The 24,381-nt window shown below is 43.1% G+C and overlaps 3 protein-coding genes across 3 annotated transcripts; 2 read left to right on the top strand and 1 right to left on the bottom strand.

Moving 5' to 3' along the window:
* The first annotated feature begins 327 nt into the window (after positions 1-327).
* si:ch211-106h11.1 (volume-regulated anion channel subunit LRRC8D) lies at positions 328-7,036 on the top strand. Its single transcript, XM_051073723.1, is given in 10 exon segments — positions 328-1,701; positions 2,369-2,746; positions 3,398-3,976; positions 4,191-4,441; positions 5,077-5,454; positions 5,645-6,011; positions 6,013-6,192; positions 6,194-6,460; positions 6,463-6,627; positions 6,630-7,036. Coding segments are annotated over 9 exon segments (2,682 nt in total). The 5' UTR covers positions 328-1,701; positions 2,369-2,395; the 3' UTR covers positions 6,774-7,036.
* An 879-nt stretch (positions 7,037-7,915) lies between these two features.
* On the top strand, positions 7,916-12,804 carry ddx39ab (DEAD (Asp-Glu-Ala-Asp) box polypeptide 39Ab). The gene is made up of 10 exons (XM_018698626.2): positions 7,916-8,069; positions 8,986-9,202; positions 9,522-9,649; positions 10,181-10,457; positions 10,592-10,710; positions 10,820-10,951; positions 11,458-11,567; positions 11,801-11,945; positions 12,089-12,236; positions 12,569-12,804. Exons 2-10 carry the CDS (start codon positions 8,995-8,997, stop codon positions 12,583-12,585), a joined length of 1,284 nt encoding a protein of 427 aa, XP_018554142.1. The 5' UTR covers positions 7,916-8,069; positions 8,986-8,994; the 3' UTR covers positions 12,586-12,804.
* A 945-nt stretch (positions 12,805-13,749) lies between these two features.
* si:ch211-106h11.3 (CCN family member 1) lies at positions 13,750-22,078 on the bottom strand. The gene is made up of 5 exons (XM_018698627.2): positions 21,850-22,078; positions 19,969-20,182; positions 18,827-19,267; positions 18,134-18,312; positions 13,750-16,435 (listed from the first exon to the last, which is right to left on the bottom strand). Exons 1-5 carry the CDS (start codon positions 21,898-21,900, stop codon positions 16,130-16,132), a joined length of 1,191 nt encoding a protein of 396 aa, XP_018554143.1. The 5' UTR covers positions 21,901-22,078; the 3' UTR covers positions 13,750-16,129.
* Between the last annotated feature and the right edge of the window lie 2,303 nt (positions 22,079-24,381).

Raw genomic sequence — 24,381 nt, 5'->3', positions numbered from 1 at the left:
CTACTGACTTTTCCCCTGTCACCACCATCACCACATTTTTTTTGAAAGGATGGGATATATTGTAATAGCTTTGATGACCCCTTCCAGTGCCATCATCAGGTCAAGTTTTATTTCATCCTCTACTTTGGTACATTTTATCAAGACACTTGCCATGTGGATTATTTCATTCACTCAGATTTACAGATTCAGAGATACACATGTAAAGGCTGTAAAACAGCCTCTCAGTTAAATGCAGTCAGGCTGCCAGTGTGACCCTGCACTGTCATTCTTCACGCTGTTTATCAGGTACTGAAGACTGCTCTCACAGCAATCAGCAGGTGGCATCTATAGCTAATTTTAGATTTAAGAAGTTTCAGAAACAGTAACCCAGGCACAGGATATAGTGGGCTTAACTTTGTACGCAACAGTAATTTTGGTGATAATATGTTTCCTTAGAAATTGTCCTTGTCCCTTACAGTTATAACTTCACACTCTGTCTGGAGTTTTTTCTGTGGCAACAGTAAATGCCAGTCTCACTCACACGTACTGTTTGCCACCACTGCTGCAACTACCACACTCTGCACACACACATGCACATGCCCAAACATGCACACACACACACACACACACACACACACACACACACACATATACATTTAGCACAGCATACACAGTAAAAACACACACCAGCTGTGTGGAGTAGATCACATTGTGGTTCACTGTCAGTTTGAGTCTTTGCCCCAGATTCTTCTTGGCCCACATACAAAAGAAACAACGCACTGACTTACATATGACCCTCAGGTGAACATACACACACATTGATACACAAGAACTCAGTTCATTAAAAAGATTCCTCAGTCATCAAAGTGGGTAACCACTGTAACCCATAGCCTCTTAGGAAAAAAACTCGGTTTCTCTACAGAAACACACATCCATTTATAAAGATGCAGATTAGAGCAACATGAAACAGAAATACAGAAATATAGAATCAGATACACTGACAGATTATTTGTGTGGGTTAAACAGTAAAAGCCTGATGAGAGCTGAATTAGAGCTGTGGAGTCAAATGCTGCTGTTTAACTCATAGTACTTTAACTTTAGCAGCCCCTGCTGGATACTGCTGCATATGGTGCTGTTATTTTATTTCAACAGACATTTTACCATGTTGGGAAACAAGTGAAAGTAGTGGGATCCAAACTAAACTTAGCAGCAAAAGACTGTGACACTGGAAATCTGATATGTTGAATAAAAAATCTTTTATCCAAGTAATTAACTTGACAAGCTATAACACAATATAAACAAGCATAGCAATGGTGGAAAGTAACTAAGAAGATCTGTTGGGTATTATAAAGTTAACATACATTTGCATTGTAAGTATTTTTTTTTTTTACCTTATTTACTTATTTAATGACATTTTTACAGTACAATTCTCTGATGTTTCCCTCTGAGTAATTCAGTTCTGAGGGAGTTTAAGGGTGCAGGCATGACCCTGGTGGGTCTTGAAGGGGCCACTACTGCTGAATTAGATTTTTCAGCCACACATCCTGTGCTGCTATGGCAACTCTTGAAAAGCTGTGAGTTGCCCAGCTGAGGAGGAGTTTGTTGTAAGTTTCAGGAGTTTTTCACAGCAGAACCGGACAGCGCCGGAGTAAAGTTACTGAAAGGACGCTGTGAAGTGATCCGGAGAAGGAGAGAAAAGTAGGAGAAACATTATTTCCTTAGGTAGGTGAAAGCTAATCCTCACCTGTAAAAATAAATTTTAAATTTTTCAGTTCTGATTTGCATTTGCACTTTGTTTGCTACAATGAAAGTTTTGTTGTTGTTGTTGTTTGTAGTATTTTAATTAGTTTACTCATTATGTGCAGAGATCCAACTGACTTTGATATAATCGATAAAAATGTTTCAATTTTTGATTTCCTCTTTTACTGACTTTCCTTGAAAACACAAAGCTTTTTCTTATAATACATCCATTTTAAATTCTTGTTTAAAGCCCCTGAAAACTTGGTTTCAAATCTTAAGTATTGTTATGGAATATTACATTTCCATGACTAAACTGTAAATGTCCAAGTTAAAGTAATGGAGGATAAATATACATTGATTAATTAATTAATGAGGGTTTAATGCTCAAAAACACAGCTAGTCTGTTCTGTTATCATCGACTGTATGGTTTTGTATGGTTTTTGTTCTGTTGTACTCCAAAATACTTACATAGATGACCCCATAGTATTTACATTAAACAGTATATATATTGTAATAATTTCCTTCACAGAAACTGGTGGTCAGTAGTGTCTAGATCTGCCTGTAAATCCAAAATACTAGCCCTGCCAATCTTAGACTCATCTTTGTATATCACTAGTTTATGTTTACCATCTCACAATTATTTTTACAGCCATACTTGTAGGAGCCAGAGGTCACCATGTTTTCTCTGTCAGAGCTGGCGCCTCTGAACCAGCATCAGAACAGGTCTAAATTGTTGAAGCCCTGGTGGGAGGTCTTCATGGACTACCTGGTTGTCCTGATGCTGATGACGTCCGTTCTGGCTTGCACTGAGCAGCTGTCCAGGGACCGAGTGGTGTGCATTCCCTTGGATCCTCTTGTCAAGGCAAATACTAGCAATCACAGTTCCTCAGCTGGTGGCAATGTAGCATTGACTCCATTGTCAAAGCCCCAAACACACATTCCACGGGACATCAGCCCAAATCTTCATTCTACACCCCGGGGTCGACGTACTCATCTGGTCTACCAGCAGTACATTTACATTAGCCAGGTACTGGTATACCTGACTTTACAGTTTAAAATGATGCAACACAGTGGGTAAAAGCAACAAATACTGGCTGTAAAGACACTTAAGCGGCTGTAGTCCCATGACCACAAAGGAGTTGTACAAAGTGAGAAAGCACAAGGAATTAATTAGCTGATTCTACAGTAGCCCTCATATCTGCAGAACTTTCTATCAGTTCTCATTGTTTTGGTTTTCTGGCCTGCATTTATACTGTTCCAGTTCACTTGCAGATCTTATCGCAGGCCTTCAGAGGGCAGCTGTTTTCAGAAAAAAAGCTCCAAAGGGCCACTCTACACTACCTGCCCTGCACTAAACAACAGGCAGTTAAAGTTTGCAGCTGGCTTGTGGATCATTTAACAGCTAAAGAGACAGATGTTTACCTCAGGAGATGGCAGAAACCAAATACAGAGCTAAAAGAGAATAAATATTTGCCTTAAATTCATTAGGCTGAAACAAACACACCTCCAAATGAGTGCTAATGTTGCTCTGTTCCTGCTGGATGTGTAAAAGGGCAACTGTTTGCTTAGACGATGCTTAACAGGTTATGTCAGTATTGTGTTCATGGTCCATTGTTTCTGCTGCCCCTGAGTGGCCAAAACATAAATTACTGCAAGTTTCTATCTGTCCCCTGTCTAGGTGTGCTACCATGAGGCTTTGCCTTTGTGCTCCCGTTTCTTTCCCTACATGGCCTTGCTGCAGTCTCTAGTGCTGGTAGCCAGCGGCTCCTTCTGGCTGCACTTCCCCCACACCTCTGCCCGCATAGAGCACTTCCTGGCCATCTTAGCAAAGTGCTGCGAGTCACCCTGGACATCTCAAGCTCTGTCCCATGCTGCACAGCAGGAGAACATCCAAGAGGAAGAGGTGGAGAGACGACCACCACAACCTCCTACCTCCTCATCTTCACCCCCAGTGACTCGTACAAGACGTTCAAGCATAGACTCAGGCACAGACAGCCCATTCTTAAAAAGGTCAGAGAGCGTGTCCTCTGCCATACCTCCCTCCCCATGTCCTTCCACACTCTCCTGTAACTCCACCATGTCATCTGTATCTCTCGGCTCCGGGGTGCACTTTCCTGGTTCAAACACAACAGTCATGGCTGATAATCCCAGGCAGGTAATCAGTCTGGATAAAAGTGATGGGGAACAGGCCAGGGCGCTGTTTGAAAGGGTCAGGAAATTTCGGTCCCACTGTGAAAGCTCAGCTGTCATTTATAAGGTGAGATGTCCTCTCATCTATGATGTTTGATGTGTTGTCATAGGGCTTTGTATTTGTAGCAACCTGCTGTTAAATGATCCTATTGTGTATAAAAAATGATCCAGTATTTTAAGAGCATAGCAGCGTGGTTTAATTTTACGGCATGACTTAATGTTTGATCAAGCTAAGTCAAATGTTGTTAATTTATTCATAATGCCCCCTTTCATTGATTCAGGTCTACTTGGCTCAGACGATATTCAAATTGCTAATGGTAACGCTGATCGTGAGTTACACCATCCCTCTTCTCAGCAACTTATCCTTCACCCACACCTGTCACCCTGAGGAGCAGGCTCTGCTGGGCTACACTACCTTTGAGTGTATCCATGTGCTCTCCTCACTTCTACGCAAACTGATGGTAGCCTATCTGAGCCTGCTGGGGCTGTATGGCCTGCTCAACTTTTACACCCTCAGCTGGATTTTACACAGGTGTGTGTAGTATGCAAGGAGAAATGTGTTTGTGTTGTAACAATACCTTAAAATGGTATGTTTAGATTTTTTTTTTAAAGCTGCTCTATTTTTTTTGTGTGTGTTATCACTAAAAAATTATTATGTGTAATTTGCTTGTAGTCACAAACCCACAGAGAACATCTGATTCTACAGTTCCCCCAAGATTTATGGAGTTTTTTTCTCTCATCTCATTATTTTGGTTTAACCCCTCACAACTTCACTGTTTTGATTCAGTCTCACATCAAACTTGTTTTCAGCAAGAAGCAACTGTTTTCAGTATGTAAAACAGTGAAGTATCCACTATACTTTTCTAGCACAAACAGCAGACACACAGTTAGCAAATTGCTGCGGCGCATATCCAGATATTTCCCTGAAGAAGTTGGTGGAGACAAAAACAAAGCTCTACGGAGAGTGTATATTGTACTTGCATTGAGCAGAAAAAGGACTTCAAATAAATGCTAATGTTGCTCCATGTCTGTTGGATCAGTAAATTATGTTGATAGAAGTTGATAATCAGGACTAATAATAGGATTAGAGTTTAATGCTGTGTTTGGGGCTACAGTGTTCTGTGCAATATATTTCTCATCACGTTTTTTTGTTTGTGCCCCATGTAGCTCTTTACGACAGTATTCCTTCCATTCACTGAAGGACTTGAGCTCCCTGAGAGATGTTCCAGACCTGAGCAATGACCTGGCCTTTCTTCTACACATGTCAGACCAGTATGACCCTTTGCTGGCCCAGCGCCTGTCCGTGTTTTTGTCTCCAGTCAGTGAAAGCAGACTGCTGGAGGAAAGCTTGGAGAGGCGCTGGGGGGAAGAGAAGCTACGTGCAATGACCAGTGTGGACGCAGACGGTTGCTCCAGACTGCATCTGGTGGCCCTGCCCCGCCTCCCTCCAGCCCTCTTCACCCTCAGCCAGCTTCAGATCCTCAAACTGGAGCTCATCACAGATGCCAAGTTTACTGCACAGGTAGCCAACATGACCTCACTCAGGTAAGGTCTAGTCACATTTCACACATTTTAAACAACGCAAACATCAAATCAAAAGTTATTTTCAGTGTGTTTCTTATATAATATAGATTTGTATTAACTCTGCGCACCGTATGAATGGTGTGATGTACATAGTAAAAACACATATTTCTGTATAATTAATTCACTCTTTTATTGGCTATTCCTGCAACAGAGAGCTCCACCTCTACCACTGCACAGCAGCTGTGGATCCCAGTGCACTTGGAGTCCTCCAGGAACGTCTGGAGATCCTCCACCTCACCTTTACTCAGGCATCAGAGATCCCCAGCTGGGTCTTCTCTCTCCGCAGCCTACATGAGCTCCACCTTTCTGGTCGCCTGAGCAGTGAGGGTGGAGTGGGCCGCAGCTGGGCACTGGGGAGCCTCCGCCAATTGCGTCACCTCCGTGTACTGGTGATTCGAGGCATGTTACAGCGAATCCCTGGGGAGCTGTGTGAGGTGACAGGCAGCTTGGTGAGGTTGGAGATCTACAATGAGGGCACCAGGCTGCTTGTACTGACGGGACTGAAGCGAATGGTTGACCTTGACAGAGCTGCTGCTGCAGGACTGCCAGCTGGAGCGTCTGCCTTCTGCACTGCTGGCTCTGACCAAGCTGCGGACACTTGACCTGCAGCACAATAACTTGAGAACTCTGGAGGAGCTGCTTAGTCTGGCTCATCTGCGGCGTCTTTCTTGCCTCAGACTTGCCTATAACCGTGTTCTAGGCGCTGCCAGCCAGTGTTGGGGTGCTTCGAGGCCTAGAGCTCCTGGATCTGTCCAACAACCACCTCCAGAACCTTCCCCCAGCTCTCTTTACCCTTCTCCGCCTTCGTAGGCTCCTGCTGCCTGGCAACCTGCTAGAAGAGCTGCCTGCAGAGATAAAGGCACTGAAGCTCCTAACAGAGCTAGACCTCAGTGGGAACAGGCTGGAGAGCCTGCCCCCTGAGCTATTCAGTGGCTGCTTGGAGCTGCGCATCCTGAATGTGGCTCACTAACTTCTCTAAGCTCGTTACCCATGGGGATCGCAGCTCTAAGCCAGTTGTGTAGGTTGGACTTACGCAGTAACAGTCTGGAGGAGCTGCCTGCTCAGCTGGGCTGCTGCTCAGGGCTACATGGAGGTGGTCTCCTGGTGGAGGACTGGTCTGTTGCTTTCTTTGCCTTCCCCATGTCAGAGACTTCCTGAGTCGGTCTTGCCCCACCTCTGGTGTATATACAGATGGTCCCTCTCGACCAGAGTCTGACAGTTTCCCATACTTCTCTCCGACACAGTGGAGCTTCTCTTCTGCTCTGGAATCACAGATATAAGACTAATGACTATCTGATTGTGAACAGTATCCTAATACTAACAGTATTCTGTCAGGCATCTTTGTATACTGATATATTTTATATTTTTAATGGGATTTGCTTTTGCAATGCTTTTTTAATGCTAAGTTTGTCAGGCGTTCTTTTAGAATGTAGTTTTCCTGTTGGCCCACCCAAAGTGAGACTTTACTACAACAGTGTTGCTGTATGTATATTTTAGCAGAGATAGTACACATTTTGCACATTAAACACAATTACTTCTTTCATTTCTGTTCACGTGTTTGTTTCTGATTGTTTCCAGTCATTTTAACATGAACATGCTCACTGGAAATTAGTTATTTTCTATTAAGTCTGACCAGATGTTGATGATGTAACTGTTTTCAGCAGTTCACACTATCTCCAGCTGAACACAGTTTTCATCAATTCTGCTGTTTCTGGTGTTATTTATAATAACTCTGTGTGTCACATACTGTTAGTGTTTTTACAAATATTTTCACTGGCTGCTTCAGTTACAAATCCAGTTCTGTGTTGCAACCTCTCCCTGTTATAACTGGAGGGCCAGGATTCTGAAAACACTCAAACATAACTTCATCTAGCATCAGGGCAGACACAATACTATACTTAGACCTCTGATTGGCCATGGTTTTGCTTACATGGTGACTTTTGCAAGCTGGCACATGTATATACAGACACATATAAAAATTAAGGAAGGGAAAGCTTTCTTGTCATATGTACCATAATAGCACCGTAATTATGGTGCTGATTTTACCAGTAACACATGTACTGTATTTGCCTAGTAGTTCAGGTGCAGGTCCCAGATCACAGAAAATAAAAAAGTGTGTCTGAGGAGAAAGCCTCAAGGGGAATAATACATGGTACAGAAAGTTACAAGAATCAAATGCCATTTAGCTTCACATTTTTTCAGAGTATAATAATTATATTATAATTAATAATTATATTTTTCTTTTTATTTGTTTCCAATTGTGTATTGGGTTTGTTTTAACAAGATATTAATATTTTTGTGCATATTTATTTATTTAATATCGATTTATTTTAAGTGTCCCTCACGAGCTTCCATACATAGCGTCTATCAGGGCTGTATCCCGCTTTTTTAAACTGCGGTGTACTGCGGCACACTTTTTGTCCAATCGCTCGCTGCGTTTGCCAGGATCGCCTAAATTCACCAATGATGTCAACGCGCTCTAGCAGAGGCGGAACTTCCGGTTACTCGTATAAACCAACTGAGGCCTGCCCATGCGGTTTTGATCTGTAGGTGGACCAGCAACCAACGCCGAAAAGGTAAGAACTCAATATTGATTTTAATGTAGCAACTAAATAGTTTGTAAAACTTCAGTTGACGCCTATGAAGGCTCAGGTGAGATTTATTTTTGCTTAAATCCCAACATAACCGGTCCTCAATGAGAGAGGTGCTTTCATTGTTTGCTTGAGGGTGCTACTGAGCTAGCTAGGTTTTTGTAGCCTAGCATTAGATAAGTTAGCCAACCTACCAATCTTCAAAATATATGTTAGTGTTCAATAAATGTGTGGCCATTTTGCACTCCTCGTAACGCGTTCCTTACATTTATTTGCACGACCTCTGTTTATATTATTATTCGCATACTTAAACCGGTCAGTTAGCAGAGTATCTGTTACCAATTAGCACTTTAGCTTGCCACGTTAGCAATGGTTATGCAACACAATAGCTTTTCATTGAAGTGAATGGCTTAGAAGCTAGCCGGCTCTGTTAATCCGGCAGTGTCGGCTAAACCCCAAGGCTGTGTTTGACCAGCTTTGTCTGTGTTAAGGTGTGTTTTGTAGAAGACGCGTTGTTTACGTACAGCGTACCGACTGAAATGTAGACTTATGGCCTAATGTGCGTTAGCTCGTTTTTTCTTCCTAAATTATCTAGCATATATTAGCTGCTGGCCGCACATTTTATAATGGGATTGCGGGGGAATGTTAACATTACCGGTTACATTACCGTCTGTTTTTGAATAAAACAAAATCAACTTTCCCGGTAATGGGAACACTTTTCGCCCGTCGCACAAACACGTTCTCTAAATATTGTTTAACGTGTGGTTGAACCTGCCAAGAATGGCAACAACAGGTTGGCCCCTTTGTAGCCCCAGCACGAAGGGTTTCAGCCATGGGGGCTGGAACTAATGGTCAAACAGAAACAGGCTGAAAACCAAACTTGCGGTTTTCCTTGTTTTAGACAGACATAATGGCCGAGAATGATGTTGATAACGAGCTGCTCGATTACGAAGAAGATGAAGAGCCGCAAGGAGCCCCTGAGAGCGCAGCCCCTGCAGGCAAGAAGGAGGTGAAGGGTTCTTACGTTTCCATCCACAGCTCTGGCTTCAGGGATTTCCTGCTCAAACCAGAACTGCTCCGTGCCATCATTGACTGTGGTTTTGAGCATCCGTCTGAAGGTAAGAGCCACTGGGTTGTCTTGGTATGTGTACCTTGAGAATGGAAGACAGTAGAATCTCTCTTATTTCATTGAGATGCATGTTACTAACAAGTTACCAACCTAGTCTATTAAGCTGTATGAAGATGTAAGTGTAACCTCTGTAGTTAGCTACATTAATTATTTTGTACCTGTACTGCTTTGTGTGGTTTCAAATGCAAAATGCACTGATACTTACGGGAATGTTGCATGTTGCTCTGCACAAGTTTGAATTAATTACTGCACTGATAATAATGTGAGTGCACTGGCCTAAATCTTCTGGGGTTTTTTCCTCCATGCAGTCCAGCATGAATGCATCCCACAAGCTATCCTGAGTATGGACATCCTGTGCCAAGCCAAATCTGGTATGGGGAAGACAGCTGTGTTTGTACTGGCCACACTGCAACAGATTGAACCGGTTGACGGACAGGTTAGTATGTGTATTCAATGCACAACTTCAATGTTTTGAATTAGGTAAGGAGAGCATTGTCATAAATTGTCTTCAGCAAAAAAGGAGTTGTCCTTTAACATGTATTTTTTTGACGTCCTCATATTTAGTCTCATCATAATGTTTGATTTAACGGTTCATTTGTACTTATTGGCATCTTTCCAGCCTCCTTGGATAATTTAAATTAATGATGGCAAGCATTGACCAGAAGTTAAATTGGGTTTAGTGTGGGTAATTAACCACATGTGTAACTGTTCAGTCACAGCACCAGCTCTCATAAATAGTAGTGTAATGTAAACAGGCTTTTCCAAATCGCCTTCCTTTGTTGTGCAGAGAAGTCATGCAATGAAGACTGTAGAAATAGCGCTAAAACTGCAGTTATTCTTATAATACAACTGCGCATTATTGTATTGTTTAATTAGTTACTAAGACCTCTGGGCTTCTAAATCTTGCTTTGGATTTTTTAGCACAGATGTTTGTGTCTGAGTCTGTTTCTGTATGTCTGCTCCTCAGGTGTCTGTATTAGTCATGTGCCACACACGAGAGCTGGCTTTCCAGATCAGTAAAGAGTATGAGCGTTTCTCCAAGTACATGCCCACAGTAAAAGCAGCAGTGTTCTTTGGTGGCCTGGCCATCAAGAAAGACGAGGAGGTCTTGAAAAAGAACTGCCCTCACATTGTCGTCGGAACGCCGGGCCGTATCCTCGCCCTCATCCGGAACAAGTCCCTCAGTCTCAAGAACGTGAAGCATTTTGTCCTGGATGAGTGTGACAAAATGTTGGAGCAGCTAGGTGTGTTCCTTAGTCTTGGACTTTCCTTCTTAGTTCTCATTGATTTTTACATTATTGTATTTGTAAACACAATATTTAATCTGAATCTTATTAGTATTCATTTGTATGACTCTTGCCTTCTTTTTGTGTGGAAGACATGAGGCGTGATGTACAGGAGATCTTCAGGATCACACCCCATGAGAAGCAGGTCATGATGTTCAGTGCAACTTTGAGCAAGGAGATCCGACCAGTCTGCCGCAAATTCATGCAGGATGTAAGTGAATGATGACTGGTTGTTTGGTTCGTTTTAACTTTCACATTATTTTAGTTTGATAATTTGCTGTTACAAGTATAATAGTAACACACTGCCATCTCCTGTGCAGCCCATGGAAGTATTTGTGGATGATGAGACCAAACTTACACTCCACGGCCTGCAACAGTACTACTGCAAGCTGAAGGACAGCGAGAAGAACCGCAAGCTCTTTGACCTCCTTGATGTTTTGGAGTTCAACCAGGTAAAAACCGATGGAGCTGTTGCGTGGTGTGCGACCGCCCCAGTAGGCTGATTGTTTTTTGCTTTTAAGAACTGATAAGCATATAGGCAGGTATTTAAAATTTCTCAAGTTGTAGTATATGGACAGGGTTTTATACGGACGTATTTTGTGACGGAAGAATTGGGGAAGTTGCCTCCCATGAAAACAGTAAAATAAGTTTAAGACTTAGATAATTTTATATTTTACTAAACTATTTCTTAATAGTTATGTTAGGTGTCATATGTAAAATCTATATAGACATCCTGCAGATTCCCATTAACTCCAGTCTTTGTTAATCCAAACCAGCTAGCTGCTGACTGTAGCTTCAAGGGCATTGCTCTTGTCATTTAACTAACTGAAGTTAACTCATATTTCCTAAATAATTAATGATAACTAATTTAAAGTCACAATTAGATAATCTGAATAAATCCAGTTGCTGGCCATGCAGTCTGAGCAGCTTTGTTTTAATGCCTTTGCTTCACCTCTAGGTGGTGATCTTTGTCAAGTCAGTCCAGCGCTGCATCGCTCTGTCCCAGCTTCTGGTGGAACAAAATTTCCCTGCCATTGCCATCCACAGGGGAATGGCTCAGGAGGAGAGGTGAGGCTCACACACACACACACACACACACACACACACACCACCCTCTAACATACTCTCATAAACATGCCATGTTGCGCTCTGATTGCTAAGTATGTGTATGGAGCATGAGGCCTCATCAGTTAACTCAACACATCATTGCCTTCAAAGGGGATACAGTCCAGTAATGCCTACAGCAGCTGTGTTGATAATCCTCTCTCTGGCTCTGCCCCCCCCCCTTCTTAACCCCCCAGACTGTCTCGCTATCAGCAATTCAAGGACTTCCAAAGGCGGATCTTGGTGGCGACTAACCTTTTTGGCAGGGGGATGGACATTGAGCGAGTCAATATCGTCTTCAACTACGACATGCCAGAAGATTCTGACACCTATCTGCACAGGGTGAGCACTGCAGGGGGGAATAGCACCACTTGTCTCCCCTTTTATATATTCACTCTTTGTAGCAGTGCTATGTTCAGGGAAGATAAATGCGTTTAATGTGTTTGTTTTGAGATTTCACTCACTTGTATCTCTACACCCACCAGGTCGCCCGTGCTGGTAGGTTTGGGACCAAAGGCCTGGCTATAACCTTTGTGTCTGACGAGACCGATGCCAAGACTCTGAACGATGTGCAGGACCGCTTTGAGGTCAACGTGGCTGAGCTGCCTGATGAGATTGACATCTCCTCTTACAGTAAGTCTTTCCATTTCCAAATGGCTGAAATGCATTGATGCTTGATGTCCTTAATGAAGTTGGCTGACCTGTTGGAATAATTGTAATTTGTGGATTAAATGGGTTCAAAGCACTGACGATTGCCACACAGATAATCAGCTGGTGGAGTAAACCTTTAGAGTCATTTTGGCAACTAAAGACAGCAGTTGGTGCTGCCATGTTACTGTGGTGCTCTCATCAAATCCCCTACATGTTTAACCTGTTGGTGAAAAGTTGGTATGCTCAGCTGTTGCTCGTCACTCTGATCTTTCACATGCTCAACTCATGTCTCTCCTCCTCTGTCCCTCCTTTAGTCGAGCAGTCCAGATGAGTCCTCCAGCCAAGCAGAAGTCTCCTCTCCATGGGTCTTATGTCTTGTATTTGGAAGTAGACGTACTTCACTGTTGATTTGAAAGCTCTGTGCGTTTCCTGTGTTCACCAAACATTTATTTTTATTGTCAGTTTTGGGGGACGAGTGTATGGTCGATTTTAATTTGTCTTTTACTGTTTGTTTTTGCTCAATGAAATTAAAACTTTTTATAAAATGCCATTTTTACTATTGTGGTCTCTTCTGAGGCTATTCTTGTCTCTACCACATTTTCATTAATTTCAGCGTCAAGCAGAGACACATGCAGAGAAGTCCTGAAGACTGTGAAAGCAAATTTTAGCCCCTGTTTTTAATGTTAAGACTAGTTCATATGAGGTTTTTTCTTTTTGTTTTTTGGGGTTTTACCCCCACTGCAACACAGTTGATCTTTAGAAAGTAGTCATGTAGTAACAATTGATGAAGACACACCTTTGGTTCATATGGCAGCTGTTTCTCTCAATTTCCAACTGAATGCCTCCAATAAATGAAGTCACCAAGTGGAGTAATGGTGGTGAATTTGCTATTATTAATGCAAGTATGTCATCAGCACACTGTATAATCAAATAACTGTTTGTATCTGTTGCTATCTTGTTTTTAGGTATTAAAAAACACTTCTCTCACAAAACTACAATGACAAAATGTCCTCAATTGTATGTATGCCTGTAGAAGCAAAAACCTTGTGACGATTCAGCTAAAATCAATGATTACTTTACTGCAAAGCTGAGTGATGATGGTCTTTAGCCATGCTAGTATCATGGTGATATGAATGGCTTCACTGGTTGGTCCAAACAGAAATATGTCAAGTCTTGGATGAATTGTTAGTCCAGCTGATTTTTTTGTCCAGTGCCACCATGAGGTCAAAATTTAAATTTGCCCAAAAGTTTGGTTTTATGACTAATGTCATCAGCTATGCTTACTGCTAACACACTGATCTAATGTAACAATCATGAATGTTATACCTCAAAAGTGACATGTTAGCATACTGATGCATTTAGCCCAAACACATGCTTGCTGTTAACATGGCTGTGGACTTGTAGTCTTGTTGAGTATTAACTGACACTCATCATTGGACAATTGTATCTACTTGATAGGAGAATTATCATTTTGTTCAGTGTTCAACACAAGATATAGTGAGTGAAAATGTCTTTATTCAAAAAGGCAAAATGATGAACTCATTCAAATGTGTGTAAAACAACAAGAGACGAGTTTGTGAGGAACGTGGTGAATTGTGTTTTGCCTCTGTGAATCTTTTCTTTTAATATACAATCTTAAAAAGCATGACTTTATTATTACAGGTGGTATTAATGTTCACTAGTAGACATACAATCATCATGCTTTTAAATTGGCACTTAATGCTCATAAAGGATCTGAACCCTGCCTCGTTCAGTGCTAAACTATACATGGACTACTTCAGTATAACTCGGTAAAAGGATTGGCCCTTATACAGCAGATAGAACTACAAAGGTAACAATGCATCTGTACATAGCTGCTCTATAGTGTCCTTTAACAAATCTAGACATACAGTACCAAAACCACAGCATCTACATAGGCAAATAGCAATGGCAAACGCATATCAAACACATTTTTTTAATCAACTGTGAAGTTAGAAACCCCCTAACAAAGTTGTAAATATTAGAGGCAGCAGTCTCTTAACTAAGAAAGCCTACTGTGGCCAAGAGATGGTAGAAAATGCAAATATCTTCCAGTTTCACAGAGAACTGCAAAAATATCTAAACCACTATCTTATGGCACAACTGAAAGAAACAATCTTTGAAATGATAAACGGTGTTTCAAATAATTTAGAATCACCACTTTGAAATATGTATGCAGTAAAAAATCAGTTTGAAATGACCTCCCAATCCCTCTGCATTACATTTGCATAAGATTAGGTCATGATTCAGGGTTGTTGTAAGGTGCGTGGACTTAAACCCATCTACCAGTTAAGGAAGATGCTTAGGTTCTTCAGTCTTTATAAAGGGTTTCAGTCACAAAAATGAGAGAATAATACAGAAGTTCTCTCCTTCAGTCCTGTTTTTAGAAGTGTCCTTAGCAATAGGTTCTTACTGACGTCAGGCAGCTCTGGCCCTGTCCTCTGCATGGCCATAGAGCTCCTTTCTGTTTCTTAACAGTGACGTAAAATGACAACACAGCCCCCACCAACACTTCTCAGAAATAGACACCACTCAACACAAAGACGCATGAGTTATTGTTTTGTTTCAGTGAGCTGGCTTGTTGCTCGATTACAGGCCAGGCTGAGTACCAGAGCGGTTCCACCCGCTAGTCACAAATTACATGTTTATCTCAGTACACCCAGTTTTCAAATTTTATTTTTACAGCAAACCAGAGTGGCTGATTTTCTCTCACTGCCCCTCAGAGTCAGGATTGTAATTTGCACAGAATTAGGCAGTCGACTTCTTGACGCCAGAATCCCAGGCTTGTTCTTCTGGTGCTTGCTAAATGTCTCAGTTTCTTGTGGAGGCAAGGCAGGGGAAGAGTCCAGCTGTGTAAACACCCTCTGACATATTCCCCACTAATGCGTACAAAGCCTCTACCATCAGGTTCAACTCTGTCTTTTTCCAGTACATGCCTCCTCTTCTCCTGTAGTCTTCATCATCCATCATTAGATATGGCTTTCTGACCTCTGATGCAACCCTGGGGTCAATCCCCAGATCTGTGGGAGTCCTCCTCTCCCTCTAAGGGCTGACAGCTCTCAGCTGTTTTGTCCCTCTCAGATCCCCGTTCATCGGTGCTGATGCTCCAAACATAGCGGCGCCACCTCCTCTGGTGGCAGGCCACTGTGTCATCACATCTGTCTCAACAATAAATACCAATGAATAAATACCAAGAAGAGACACGAGCCATGCTTCTGTCAGAACATCTGAAATGCTCCTCCATCTTTTACCACCACCGTCCCAGTCTTTTCTGTTGAGTGTGAGTCTTCATTTGGTTTATCCATACTCAGATTTAGGAGTGCACAGACATATGACTCCAGCTGGTTTCATATTTGGCTCCATCAGGCCAGCTTTCTGTTAGCTAGTCTGATCTATTCCTCAGTATCTGTGATGTGAATCCACACCATCAGCAGAGGAAATCCCAACAATTATGCTTGTGTGTGTGTCAGCTCTTGCTCCACTGTCCCGAACAAAAGTCTCAGAGTTCAGAGGACATTTGGTTCATGGCAGCGACATGGCAGCTGGTTGCGTCCATGTTTCCACAAAGATTTTGTCACAGTTTTAAGTAGTCTGGCCAGGCCAGAGACTACATTTTATCTACACTAAAACAGGGGCTGGTCACTTTACTGTTTCCAAGTTGGAGATGCGCCCATCTGATTCATTTTTCTTCTCCCCATTCCTCCCCAAATCATTTTCCAGAAAAGATGTTTTGACGTGTGCACCTTTCTTGTGTCTACTCAAAGATACACTAAGGACAGCTATTCTATTCTATGGGGGGAGTTAAAAGTCTTTTTTTTTTGTGAAGGAATGTAGGTTGGGGGGGAGGGGTAATACCACTAGTCGATGAACTTATGTGTGTCTCCGTAGAGCCATCGCTGTGGTGGCATGGCGGCCTCGTTAAGGTGGTTGCACTCATCGCTGCACTTGCAGGACTGGATGAACATCACAGACCTGTTGAAGCGTTCGCCATCAGGGCAAGCGAAGGTGACGCTGGCGGTGCGCGTGCGACGGGGCGAGCAGCACCGGCCATCCCTGCAAACACCACAGTAGTTGGGCCTGTACAGGCGGGTGCTCCTGCAGCCGGCGTAGGACAGACGGTGTGGCTCAGGGGCCTTATGGGTACGAGAGCACTTCCTTCCTTTCTGTGGGAGAGAAGGAAGAGAGAAGGAGTGAAATTAGTGTTCCAGTTAGAGGAGTTACAGTCTACAGACATAAGAGTGGATCTATGAAGTTGTACTTTGGGATACATGCTAACATTAGCATGCTAACACACTCACAATGCCTCACAATGCTAATGTTTAGCAGGTGTAGGGTGTTCACTATGTTCACCACATGGGTTCAGTGAGGAGGACATGAATGTCTGAACTAAATTTTATGGCAATCCATCTAATACTTCATCTCACTCAAAACTATAAATGTCAGCCTCATGGTGGCACTCCATTGGGAATCAGGAATGTCATCTCAAAATGTCATGGCAACCTATTCAATAGTTGTGAGATACTGCAGTGGACTAACTGAGCTGGAGCCACACTGCTTGCAAAATCTTTTCTTTGGCATAGGAGGCACAACTGTGATGCTACAGACTGCAGAAGTGTGGAGCAGGTTGAATACTGCCTTCCAGTGAAAGCTTTATAGGATCACATCGCCATTTGCTTGGAATCAGAACTGGCATACCGCAGAGCAACATGAAATAACTCATTACTCAAACTTTAACACACGAAAATCAAAGTTAATGCAGTTAAGTGCAGAGACGGGGAGAAACAAAATAAAGGTTAGAACAACAGATGAGTGCCAGAGAGAGGAACATGCCAACAATAGTTGAGGATTGACACTGATGCACATTAACACCCACAGCAGCTCTGCAAACACTGGGAGAGCGCAGCAAAACAGGTGCATAACAGCCCATCAGCCTCATGAGTGGCTGATGGCGGGAGGCAGAATGTTCCTGAGGGTGTTGTGTACAAAATGTGAGAGAGCAATGGAGTGGGCGAATTGAGTGCTCTTTAAATCACACAGCACAGAGACAGCGAGTGCAGCTGACAGCCACAGTGTCGCAGGTTCAGTGTGGGAGGGCTGCAAACCCCCACAGACAAATGAGGAGAGAGTTTGTCCTCTGTCTCAGAAAAGTTCTGTGTGAAACTAATTTGTGTTGTGTTATCTGTAAAGGTGAGGTGCAACGATTTTCAGCTATTTAAAATGAAAACTGGGACACAAGTTGTGACAGTGATATTTTTGGTGAACATTTCGTTTTCAAAGCTATCAGACATTCTGAAAAAAGCCCAGAAAAAAAACTGTGTTAAAATGATAACTAATGTTGCATTCGGGGGAGGGGGAGGGGGTATGTACCAGACTACTTGACCACTACTTCTTGGCTCCAGGAAACCACCCAGAGACTCCAGGAAGTTACCGCCCCCAGCCAAGACACAGTTCAGCACATAACCCCATAAAATGTGAAATCTTCATATTTAGTGTACAGATATGAGAGTAGTATCAATCTTCTCAGTCTGTCTTTACACCAGAATTACAGAGTATTTCTGAAAATGTTGAACTAATCATTTAAGCTTTAAATTACCGGGAAACCTGGTCTAAATCAGCTCTGTTGACACAGCAACAGAACCGTGAATAGACAGAATGAACCAGAAAAGGATCCAGCTACAGAGGGATTCAGGGGCGGGGGCTGTATTCATGCCATGATATTAATACCAATCTGACCCCTTGAGAGACATCCTTTCCTGAATCCATTTAGCATGGTGGCTGGACTGCATAGTTGTGGGCCATTAGAGGAAACACTGTAATCTATCCCTTTATAAGAATCTTAAAAGCACCAACACATTCCTCACCTTGACAGGGATAGACATGGAGCTGCATGGCCGAATGTTGCACAGACGCGTCTCCTTGATCAGCTTACAGCGGGCATTGTCATTGGTAACACGAGAGGAGACGCCCATCCCACAGCTCCGAGAACATTGAGACCAGGAAGTAGTCTGAACCACGCACTGGTCTCCCACCTGCCTCCAGGCTAGGAGAGATGAAAGAGGGGACGTGTGAGGGAGAGCAACAATGGACGACATGAAACGCGGAGTCAGAGAAAGAGCAGCAACATCAGCAAAAGTAAAACTGTGTGGGGGGGGGATAAGGGCTGCTGGGAGAGAGAGGGAAAAGGAGAGGTACAGAGATGCAAAGCACACTAGCCTCATTCACTGAACAGGCAACACTGACGCATAGAGAGGGTGATTACAGAGAGGGGAAAGCTGGGTGACAGAGGTATGTGCTGTGTGAGAGCAGTGAGAGAGAGAGAGAGAGAGAGAGAGAGAGAGAGAGAGAGCACCTCTGGTGTACAAGGAGCCAGTGGAAAACAAGCCTCACATAAATGCTGACACACACACACACACGCACAGATGTAGAGGGGAAAGGCTCACAGTGAGGCCGTTTGTGCGTCAGGAGACTAAAATGGTTAAAGCATAAACATGATGCTTTACTGCGTAGAGGAAACAGACGGCACTCTGAGGCGACACGGCAGCACCCTCGCTTACCCGCCAGGTGCTTGTTTCCACGTGGCTTGTCCCACTTGCGCCCCACCTCCACCAGCTCGTTGCCCATGGTGTCCTTCTCCTTTTTGGGTTTGTAGGGGTACAGCTTCCGGTACGGTTTTGGATAAGGCTTGGGGTAGGGGTAGGCCGGGTAGGGAATGAAGGGGTAAGGAGGGTAAGCCGGAGGCTGCGGCCGCCGGTGCACTGGGGGGACAACGGTGGTTCCCTTGTGGCAGTCGATGCTGAGGCAGCACTGGCCCGGCACCTTGACCAGCTGTGGGGCAGGACAGGAAGGGGACGCCAGGGGCACGTGACTGGGGCACAGGGGCACGCAGCCCACTGCTCCGTCGATGCAGGTGCACTGGTGTTTGCAACCAGCACGGAAATTCTCGCCGTTTTGATAAATCCGCCCGTTGTATTCACAGGAGCGGCCCTCTGCCTTTGCTGAGGGGACGGAAAAAGACAGACAAGATGATTAAAAGACTTAAAAGAACAAAAACATAGTCTGCAGAAATCAAACCTTCTTGATCCAAAGAAAACTCTGAAGCTGATGGAAACTTAAGAGACAGGAAGAAACAGGAAGAGCCTCATATGGAAATTCATCTTTAATATGAATAGAAGGTAGATAAGAAGAGAGAGGGAGAGACACACTATCTCCAGATTTATGAAGCAAGCTCTATTCTTAGACCAGAGGAATTTTGACTTGTTTACAATGTCCTTCCCCTTCGCTCCCTTAGTGGAACTCCCCATACAACACCCCGGATACCCCCCTTTATATAGAAACACCCCCAAATAAACATGCATATAAAAATACCACTGTGTGTATGTGTTTGTGTGTTTCATGGGGCTGTTTGTGTACACATTGAACTACTTATATAAATCCTGGAGTTGGCCAGGTTTCAGTCGCAGCTCATGAAGGTGCTCTGTTTTTGAAACGTGGCACGGGCTTCAAACCTCAAGCCCCTATCAAAGAGAAACTCCAGCCCGGCTCGCTCAGAAGCCAGGTTCCCCACCCTGAAGTTACACATTCCCTCACTCAACCCCGAGCTAAACCCCCCCAAATTCTGCGCCCAAACTAAAACCCCAAAAACTCATTAACCCCTCCTGTCCCTGATTGGCCTTCCCGCCACCTTTGTTGTACGTACCCCTGCAGATGCCATGGGTGCGACCCACGTCATTGCCGTAGTTGCACTCCAGGCCCTTATGATGGTCGCAGGGCCGTCCTTCGTGGCAGTCCTGGTTGAGCTGGGCAGCGCACACTTTGCAGCAGCCGCAGCCATCCGGGACTGAGCTGACCCCCGGGGGACAGGACGGGGGCCCTGCTGGACACTCACACACCACCGGACAGCCTGCAGTCACCTACAGGACAGGGACATACAGTACAGTCACGGCTATGAGTACATTGCGATTAACCTGAATGTTGAAAAAACTTCATACAGTAAAAATTTCCCCCGTAAGGAGGAGTCACACTGGAACCAAAGCAGGACAATAGTTTGACTCATGTTACACAGATCACAGAAATTCCTGAGAGTGTGTGTGTGGCTTAAACATCAGCTGAATACCCAGCACTGTCCCAAGCCCCACAGGGATATCTGTAACCCTCTGTCGCCTTCCGTTGGCATTCGCTGGGCGATCAGGGATGAAAGGGACCTTCTCTGACCCAAAACCACCCCCACCTCCCTGCTCCTACATCTTTTGTTTCTCACACTCTCTCCCTCTACACACACACACACACACACACACACACACACACACACACACACACACACACACACAACACTAGAGTCACTCCAACAACTCAGAGCACATATTGAGATCACAGAGCTGCCAGTCTGACTGTCCACAGTCTGATCATCCAAAGGGATCCCTTCCTGACTCTGCTGTTCTCTAAACCCCAGCCAGGTCTTCGTGTGTCACAGTGGATTAAGAAGAAAAAAAATACTGGGAGCTGTGCCCCCTCACTGGTATCACTGACTGTTGAGGGTCTCGGGTGGGTATGAAGGTTGGATATAACATTACACAATAACTTTCCATTTTTAGCATTGTGTTTGGGTATAACCTGTTACCAAGTAAAAGTCACATAATGTTGCTGTAGATATTTATAGAGCAGTGAGTCCATATTGAAGTATTTTTATCTCCATTGGTTTAACTGTTGAGTAAAAGTACTGTGTAATTTTGAACCTACAGTAGGATAGGAGCTTGTGTACTTATAGAAGACTTACAAACTCTCACAAAGACCCTTGAGAGACACACATTTTCCATTAGGGAGTACTTTTATTGTTTTATCAGATTAACTAGATGTAAATGAGAGTCTAAACTTTGAATAAGAGGATAGAGAGAAGCAGCAGTAAAATGTAACTAAGAACATTTATTCAAGTACTGTACTGAAGTACAGATCTGAGGGACTTGTACTTGAGTATTTCCAAGTCATGCTACTTTATTTACAAACTTCAGAAGGAGGTAATACATTACAGTAATTTAGCATACAGTATAATACAGTATAACACTCATAGTGGCCATTCCTCTGCATTATGAGCAATTTTAGTATCAATACTTTCAGTATATTTGGCTAATACTTATGTACTTACTTAGGACTTGTAATAGAGTATTTTCATATTGCAGTATTGGTATTGAATACTTGAATACATGAATACTTCCCCCATTACTAGATAGAGGGAGTACGTAATACGGTAATACCTGGTAATACGGTAATTTGCTGGATCCCCTGACACAGCATGAAGGAAACCTGGTCATCCACAATCCCCACTCTAGAAACCAGTCAATTCAGCACACTGTGTACTTTGAAAGTGATTTTTAAATAACGGATGAGAACCTAAATAGTTACTGATGATTGATGATTATTTTTTTACAGCAATACTAACTAAGATTAGGTTATATGGAAATGTGGATTGGACGACAGCAGCTCAAATCCGCTGGAGCTGCTGTTACAGTACAGGCACGTGAGTCTTTATTCCTCAGTGTTTACGTGCAGCAACACAGTGACAGAGAGAATCACACACACTTACCAAACCCACTGTCACCACTTGCAAGACAGCAAATAATAGCAGTATCCCCATGTTGTCAGCTCATTCACAAAGAAGCGGAAAAAAGGTTTTTAAAAAAAGTTTATATCACAGAGAAATAAATCCCCCACCGACTCAGAAACAACAGCTTTTGTCCACAAAGGTTAAATCCGACTTGCACGACGATCCTCAAACGCCCTCCATCATTTGTAAATTCTCATCGATCAAAGTTTGAGCCTTGTTTTTATATCAGCCCCGTGCTTTTTATGGCAGCCACGCCCACTCAAGACCTCTTTTAACCAATTAGGACGCAGGCGCGAGGCCAAGGTGTCGCAAAAGGGATGCAGGGGGGCGGGGCTCGGAGCTCTAACACGGATAAGCTGAGGTTTGAAAGGGGGGGTCGGGGGCGTGGCCAAGCATGAATGCAGTCATTCATAAAAATTCAGAATTACTACATTCCAAAGAGGACCTGGCTTTGGGGTGTTTATTTATTTATGTTTGAGCGAAAATAATATTTTTGATGCTTTAAAGTTCTTTTCACACGCATACCTCTGTCCGGCTGCTGCTTTGTGAAAAGTAAAATAAATATACTCAGCTGCTAGTCTGTGCTACATTAATACAGGGGGCAGCCATGGAAAACAGCTAGGAATTTCCTTCGCCCCACTTTATAAAAATAATTTTGGACAAGAGCTGGACAGATAAAGTACATATACAAGGAGAGCAGAGCTGACTGTAACTACATGATTGAGTGATAGTGATGTTGAAAATGATTATGATAATCTCCTGTGCAATTCATCACTCTCTTTTCCTTCTTCCACATCCTGTCTTTAGCCCCCACATCCCCTTTTCCTACTCAGAGGTTCCCAGGGTACCACTTTCTACACACACACAGAGAGAGAGAGAGAGAGAGAGAGAGAGAGAGAGACAGACAGACACACATACACACAACCGGCATGTAAACAGACAAGAATTTATTTTTCGGTTTAAGGTTTTCATTGAAGAGTGCAGAGCGGAGGTGAGAGCCGCCTGGATAATCTTCTTGTCATCCCTGCAGACACGCACACAGGAAACAGACCATCTCAGTACCTGAGCTGGTGGCTCACACACACACACACACACACACACACACACACACACACACACACACTAATACGCACTCATATTCTGTGTGAGAGGGTTAAATACATATTCTATATATGCACCCTCAAATGTTACCAGGCACATGCAATGGGTTGTTTGTTGATATTCAGTGAGAGGGATTGTGGGTGGCAAAATTATTGTTTTCCTATGCTGTTTCCCTAAAATGTATGATTAAGTAGAGGGATGCTACAGTCATTTGTGCCAACAGGGGAGATAGCATCCCCCCTTATCCTTTAAACCACCCCCTGCACTTAACCAAATGGTTGGAATTAGAGTGGTGTGTTGAGTAGGCTTGTGCTGCACAGAAATGCACATATACACTAGTGGAAGAAATACCTACATCCTGATAAGTCTTTACTGATCTCCAGATGGGAAATTCAGGTGTTGCAGCAGTACAGGACAGAAATAAAAAGTAGAGATAAATAGAGAAAGTACACCGTACAAACATGGAAATCAATAGAAATATCCAGTCTTTTAAACTAATCAGTGCAAAGGAAGTGACAGTGGTGTGTTGAGTAGCAGCACAGTCAGCAAAATACTATATGTAAGTAATATGATACCATCTACTATACAAACATACACCATTTGTCTGTGTTAATAGAAATGTAATGTAGTAAAACCGTGTAATTAAACTGTGTAACATATTAACAAAAAGTAAAGTACCAATACAACAAATGCTCAATTATGAATAAAAAATGTTCATTAAAAATCACTCTCAAGTAAAAATACTTAGGTTTATATCAACAAAACTTGTAAGGGGTCACATGCCAAAAACGTTTGGGGCCACTGGCTCACTTTTTAACAATGTATTGCATTATATAAAGTTATCGTATCATGTTTTATTTGATGTAATTTCTTAATCTGAAATACCACAATTATCTGCAGCTGTTATTAAATGTGGCGATATAAAACATACAATATTTCCTCAGAAATGTAGTGTAGGATATAACTGTAAAAGAGCATAAAATGTAAATAGTAAGTAATAAATGCATGATGAAAAAATGTACTTAATCACTTTCTACTACTGTACATGCACCTGCATACATCCCCACTGCAAGTATACTCACATTTCCATATCAGCAGCTCACTCCATCAGCACTTCACACAGACATAGAAGAGCCCATACACACCATCACACATATATACAGTATGTCCTCACACGCACAGAGGCCTACACAGAGAGCAAAATTATGTATTTACTAAACCTCCATCCTCTTCCCACACAATCCATCTCTCTCTGTCAGTGCGCGGAGGTGATGTAACAGGCCCCGTGTAAACAAGCCCAACACATCGAGAGAAAACGAAGGGAGAAAAACCGCTGGATTCGCTGGAACTTGTGAGTGTGCGTGTGTGTGTGTGTGTGTGTGTGGTGTGGTGCACCCACTCTCAGAGCAC

The sequence above is a fragment of the Lates calcarifer genome, linkage group LG11 (genome assembly GCF_001640805.2).
Source record: "Lates calcarifer isolate ASB-BC8 linkage group LG11, TLL_Latcal_v3, whole genome shotgun sequence".
Lineage (NCBI taxonomy): Eukaryota > Metazoa > Chordata > Actinopteri > Centropomidae > Lates > Lates calcarifer.
Note: the sequence above shows the minus strand (reverse complement) of the source record. Positions and strands in the feature narration are given on the sequence as shown.

Excerpts from the sequence above, each read along its gene's own strand:
- ddx39ab (XM_018698626.2), top strand. The coding sequence starts at position 8,995 with ATGGCCGAGAATGATGTTGATAACGAGCTGCTCGATTACGAAGAAGAT. Across the intron at positions 10,711-10,819 it reads GCCGCAAATTCATGCAGGAT|CCCATGGAAGTATTTGTGGA; the intron begins GTAAGTGAATGA and ends TCTCCTGTGCAG. Across the intron at positions 10,952-11,457 it reads ATGTTTTGGAGTTCAACCAG|GTGGTGATCTTTGTCAAGTC; the intron begins GTAAAAACCGAT and ends CTTCACCTCTAG.
- si:ch211-106h11.3 (XM_018698627.2), bottom strand. The coding sequence starts at position 21,900 with ATGGGGATACTGCTATTATTTGCTGTCTTGCAAGTGGTGACAGTGGGT. Across the intron at positions 18,313-18,826 it reads TGGAAACAAGCACCTGGCGG|CCTGGAGGCAGGTGGGAGAC; the intron begins GTAAGCGAGGGT and ends CATCTCTCCTAG. Across the intron at positions 16,436-18,133 it reads CCATGTCTATCCCTGTCAAG|AAAGGAAGGAAGTGCTCTCG; the intron begins GTGAGGAATGTG and ends TCTCTCCCACAG.